At 51.1% G+C, this 6,000-nt stretch overlaps 1 protein-coding gene across 1 annotated transcript; it reads left to right on the top strand.

The window, feature by feature from the left end:
* Positions 1-2,211: 2,211 nt before the first annotated feature.
* SOWAHA (sosondowah ankyrin repeat domain family member A) lies at positions 2,212-3,588 on the top strand (the record flags this gene model as incomplete). The annotated part of the gene is made up of 1 exon (XM_084215859.1): positions 2,212-3,588. Exon 1 carries the CDS (start codon positions 2,221-2,223, stop codon positions 3,586-3,588), a length of 1,368 nt encoding a protein of 455 aa, XP_084071985.1. The 5' UTR covers positions 2,212-2,220.
* Between the last annotated feature and the right edge of the window lie 2,412 nt (positions 3,589-6,000).

Below are 6,000 nucleotides of genomic sequence, written 5' to 3'. Positions count from 1 at the left end.
ATTCAGCAAGGAGGACACACCTCACATTGCCTTCAAAATGGAGACTTTGACACAGAGTGATCACAGAATCATTAAAGTTGGAAAAGACCTCCAAGATCATCAAGTCCAGTCTTTGACAACACCTTGTCTACTAAATCATAGCACTAAATGCTATGTCCAGTCATTCCTTGAACACTTCAGGGATGGACGCCCCACCACCTCCCTGGGCAGACCATTCCAGAATTTGAAATCTTTGCTGTAAAGAAATTCCTTCTGATGCCCAACCTGAACCTCCCCTGGTGCAGCTTAAGGCCATTTCCTCTTGTCCTGTCACTGGTTGCCTGTGAGAAAAGGCCAAACCCCACCTTTGTACAGCCTCCTTTCAGGTACTTGTAGAGTGATAAAGTCTCCCCAGGATAAAAACCTCCAGCAGCTCAAAGTCCTTCCTGAACTGCGGGGCCCAGAACTGGATGCAGCACTCGAGGTGTGGCCCCACCAGTGCTGGGCACCTGCCCTGGTCCTGCTGGCCACACTATTGCTGATACAGACCAGGAGCCATTGGCCTTCTTGGCCACCTGGGCTGATGCTCAGCCACCAGCACCTCCAGGTTCTCTTCCACTGGGAGGCTTTCCAGCCACTCTGCCCCAGCCTGTAGCTCTGCAGGGGCTGAAGTGTAGGATCTGTCATTTCACCTTGCTGACCCTCACACCGTTTGCCTCAGCCCATTGATGCAGCCTGTCCAGATCCCCCTGCAGAGCCTTCTTACCCTCCAGCACATCAACACTGCCACCCAGCTTGGTGTCACCTGTGAACTTACTGAGGGTGCTCTCCATCCCCTTGTCCAGATGATTAATAAAGATATTGAACAGGACTGGGCCCAGTACTGCGCCCTGGGGAGCCCCACTAGTGACCAGTCACCAACTGAATGTGGCACCATTCACCACCACTCTCTGGGCTCAGACATCCTGGCAGTTTTTAACCCTTTAGAGAAGAGTGGCCTTCAAGCTATAGGCTGCCAGCATCTCCAGGAGAATGCTGTGGGAGACCATATTGAAGGCTTTGCTGAAGTCCAGGTAGACTACATGCACAGACTTCCCTACTAGGCAGGTCACTTGGTCATAAAAGGATATTCCATTTTATTAAGTTCTCAGACTAAAAGCAACTCCAAATCTATTTGCATTTTCTTACCCATCCTCATACAGTTACTTTTATCTGTCTTCAAACCACACTGACTGTTCATTCTGTTCTCAGTTTCTCCTGCTCTTCTCCGAGACAAACTGTTTAGGCATTGATTTAATGATCTTAACTGCAACATTCAGGGGAGGAGAAAACAAGTCTGCAGGCTGAACATCCCTCCAAGAGGTCCTCAGTCCTCCTACTTTGCCTGGAGAAAAGCATTTTTCTGGGATTTATTTTCTCCTGTAGAGCAGAGAACAGTAGAGTTAAATGCTTAGGCAAAAGTAATTGATAAGACAGCAGAGGCAGTTTCTCTATAAAAAGAGAAGCTCTCTCTTCTCCTGGTGGACATGAACAGATGCAGTAAATGCTGTAAATATTTCATTGTTTTAAAAGACACATACATCCATGTTGTAGACGCAATATAGGTAAAAGACACAGATAATAATATATGATTATGTACAAAAATATGAAAATATGTAGTATCACATAGAGGTGAGTATATTTCATCCACCCATCTTCTGGCTAATTTTGAGGCATCAGCCTCCTACCTAGCAGGATCACAGGTCCCAATAGAACATCTGAGGCTTTTCCAGGAAGGGAGACCAAACTCTGCAGAGGGATTTCTACCCAATGCTGCTCCACCTACTAAAAAAACCCCAAAAACCAAACCAACCAAACAAAAAAGATCGTTTTAGGAAGCTGGAAGACGAGTAAATGGATGAAGCGTTCTGTCCTGCCCCAGAAGCCTCCGATGCCCGCATGCCCGTACCCACTCTCGGGCTGCGTCCGCCGCCGCCCGCCCGTCCCCCCGCACGGTGCCGCCGCTCCCACCCGGGCCGGGCTCTCCCGGCAGCGCCGCCCGCGGGCGGGGCGGGCCCGGGCCCGTGTGCGGGGCGGGGCGGGCGGCCGGAGCACCTCCGTGGGAGCGGCCGCGGGACGCGCTGCCCGCAGCAGGTGCCGCCGGCCCGCCAGTCCGGCCACCCCCGCGGGCTCCCGGCACCCGAACCGCGCGGAGGCGGCAGGCGCGGCGGCGGCTCCGCCACCACCACCTGTGGCGGCGGGATGGCGGAGCTCGACATCAGCGCGGAGGCAGTGATGGGCTTCCTGAGGGAGCGCGGCGGGCGGGTGCGCAACACCGAGCTGGTGAGCGCCTTCCGGCCGCTGCTGGAGGCCGCCGGGGCCGGGGCCGGGGAGGCGGAGGCGGAGGGGCGTTTGGCGCGGCGGGAGCGGTTCAAGGCGGCGGTGAACGCCGTGGCCACGGTGAAGGAGATCGACGGCGTCAAGTTCGTGGTGCTGAAGCGGCAGCTCCGCGCCGCTCCGCCGGCGGGGGGCGATGCCGGCGCCCCTGTCCCCGTTGCCGTCCCCGATCCGGTTCCCGTCCCCGACCCGGTTCCCGTCCCCGACCCGGACCCCGCCGGGACGCCCCCCGAGGAGCCGCCGGGGCCGCGGGCCGTGGCCGAGCTGCGGGGCCTGTTCCAGGGCGGCGGCGGCGGGGTGCCCCTGCCCGGGGGCGCGGCGGGGGCCCGGCGGGAGCCGCCGCCCAAGCCCTGCATGCTGCCCGTGCGCTGCGTGCCGGCCCCCGCCGCCCCGGGCCCGCCCGAGCAGGCGGCCAGCCCGCTGTCCCCGCCGCCGCTGGACGAGGAGGCCGGGTCCCGCTCCCCCGGGCTGCGGAGGGGGCCCAAGAACCACCGGGCCAGCGAGGAGACGGTGGTGCCCCTGGAGCAGGCGGAGCACCAGTGGCTGGTGCTGGCGGCCGACGGGCAGTGGACGCAGCAGCTCCACGGGCTGCTGCTGGGCGACGCCAGCCTGGCGGCTCGCAGGGACTTCATCTCCGGCTTCACCGCCCTGCACTGGGCCGCCAAGAACGGCAACTGCGACATGGTGACCAACATCATCCGAGCGGCCGAGAAGGGCGGGTCCCGGGTCAATGTGGATGCCAGGGCGCACGGTGGCTACACGGCGCTGCACCTGGCGGCCATACACGGCCAGGAGAAGATCATCACCATGCTCGTCTACAGCTACCATGCCAAGATTGACTTGAGGGACTACAGTGGGAAGAAGCCACACCAATACTTAAAGGAAGGGACGTCCCTTACAATTAGGCGTTTGCTGGGGGACCCCAGCCTTTCCCAAAACACGGAACACTCCGTACCCATCAAGAAATCTACAAAGCTTGCGGCTTCAATCTTGAGCTCCACTAGCACTTTCCTGGGAGTCATATCTGATGACATGGCTTTCTATGATCTCACCAAAGGTTTAAGGAAGCCCTCAACTTTAAACAAGCTTCTGACTGCCACTACGGGCCCGAGGAGGAAGCCAAAGATCAGAGGGGGCTTCCCTTCATATTCCTCACTCTCTGAGGTAACAGAGGAGGAGGAAGAGGTTGTCGTGAAACGCAGACCTGTTTCTGAGCTGTTCTTTGGCCACTAGCCTCTGCCTTACTGTGATCAAAATGGTTTAATAGCACGGCTGCTGTCTCAGCTTTCTCTTGCAGAAGCAGTTTGGATTTTTTCTGTCCATGTCTGTCTTTTTGGATTTTTAACTGAATCGGTGATAGGGTCTACATCCAAAGCCCACAGCATGAAACCCAGCCCCAGGTGCCTGTGGAAAGGGAGCTGCCAGGAAGTGCTGTCCATGCTGTACGTACCATCGTGCTGATCTGTTGGTGGAGACCACAAACTTTATACTTAATGGTTGAAAAACTGGAACACCTTATGTGTGTGTGAACAGGTCAAAATGCCTGAGGTACAGCCTTCTTGATCTGTGTTCTTCAGCTGGAGAGCAGAAGCAAGATGAAGGATTGCATATTTTACACTGTGAACAGCAAGCTGGTAGCTGGCTACTTTAACAAGGCTTGTTATCTAATGGGATTAAATTATCAGAGGAAAGATGCATAGTTTTCTATGATGTTTCTGATTATTTTGGTAGTGGAAGAAGGATATTTCTATTTACAAAAATTGTATACTTTTTCAAAACAAAAGTTTATCACTTTGAGAGCTTCTTACTCAGTATTTCACATCAGAAATACTAACATAACCATCTCAATTACTGCCTGATGCATTTTATTAGATAGATTACTTAAAAAGATAGACCCTGACCTTCAGCACTCATGTCACCATGACTTGTCTACCTCAGTTTGAAAGCTTGGCTAGTGGTTTAAGATTTTCTCTCCTCCTGAAAGACTTTTTGACCAGGTGGTACTTACCACATGTCTTGATGATACTGTGAACATTTAAACTTCATTGTTGTTCAATCAACTTAAGCTGAATAAAGAACCTTATTGATAGTGAAAAATTGAACTGAAAAATTGGGAATTGGATCTGTCAGTTTCTGCGTAGCCAACTGGAAACAAAGTTAGGTTTGTATGTCTGATTCTTTTTGTTTAAAACTTGGCCCATTTTGACCTATTTACAATAAATATTTATAAACATGGGACTTTATGTAATGTTAGGTGTTTCATGATAGAACCTCTGCATGACCTCTTGAAGCAGTGTGTATCTCAACAGCCTGAATCATTGACCTAAAACGAACTCTTCTTCTTTTAAATGATAAACATAATTGTTCTATATATAGAACTACACATAGCTCAAAAAGCATGCTAACTGCATGTTAGGTTTGCAGTAAGATTATTATTATTTTAATTACTGCTTGGTTAAAGTAATGCAAAGAGGCAGAGCTGTGAACAGAATTTGACTTCTGGAGCAAGTCTGCTAAACCAGCACGTTTTCTCTAAAACTGTGATAGAAACCCCTACCATTGAGAGGTGCTGAAGGTGAGAGCAATGCTGCTCTGGCTCTCTTTGGGTTTCTGCATTGAAACACTAGTTTGCATGCTTTGCCTTTCCTTCCAGGTCAGTGACTTCAGGAATGTTTTGGTTTTTTCTGCCTTGCATTAAACCTAGTACGTGTAATTGGTTCTAATTGGCTTGTCCTAAACACTCACAAGGAATGCTGCAGGACTGAAGATGGAGGCACTGCCCTCTTTACTTCAAAACACTCTCCCTGAGTTCCTGGAGTTGGTGACATTCGTTGGGAGTGTGTTCAGAGGTTGCAGCCGGGTCTGATGCACCTGTTCTGGGAAGAGACTGGATTATTCTGCACCGGTCTGCTTCTGGATTGAACTAATTAAGTTGTTAAGCAGAGGTTAATGATCAAGCACCTCATGACTTCTATATCTGGAGTAGGGTTTAAAAAGAATAAAATCCAATTTGCTTTCTATCTGTTGGTAACCATTGACCAGCGTGGTCCTTTGAAGCTGTGATTTGTGCTGCACTCTGCCAGCTTGCAGAGTTCTGGGAAAAACAGGGCTCTGTTCTAAAGAGTCTTTCCAAGTGTACAGACATAGAACATTTTTTTTTCTCCCGAAACCACAGAAGTGTGTGTGTGCATTCAAGTTACCTCTGAGGCACTGACACTGCCTGGTGAAAGTGTTCTGTTTCTCTGGGAATTGCAAACACTCCAGTTTGGCTTGCCCTTATTGAGAAGTTTGTTCATAATTATGAGTATAGGCTTGATACCTGTTCAGACAACATTGCTGAACTTTAGTGCTCATTCAGAGTCAAGCCTGCATGAGCCAGAGGCAGGGTTCAAGGATTCAAGGATGGAGTGTTTTGTGTTTAAAAACTCCACCTGACTAATCTGGAGAGCCTGGTTGTGATTTCACCCCTGGGAAAGTAGGGAGAAGGTTTCATTTCTTCTCTATTGTTTTATCAAAGTCACACCTGAGATAAGACTTCATTGCAACACATGTATCACCCAGAGAATTCTGCATTACTCCTTCCTCAGAGGCATTGAAGCAATTAGCTGTTGTGATAGAAAATGGCCAGCAGCAAGAGCCCTCTTC

The sequence above is a fragment of the Fringilla coelebs genome, assembly GCF_963513975.1.
Source record: "Fringilla coelebs genome assembly, chromosome: 15".
Lineage (NCBI taxonomy): Eukaryota > Metazoa > Chordata > Aves > Passeriformes > Fringillidae > Fringilla > Fringilla coelebs.
The sequence above is the reverse complement of the archived record's forward strand: the minus strand, read 5'-3'. Positions and strand labels throughout refer to the sequence as shown.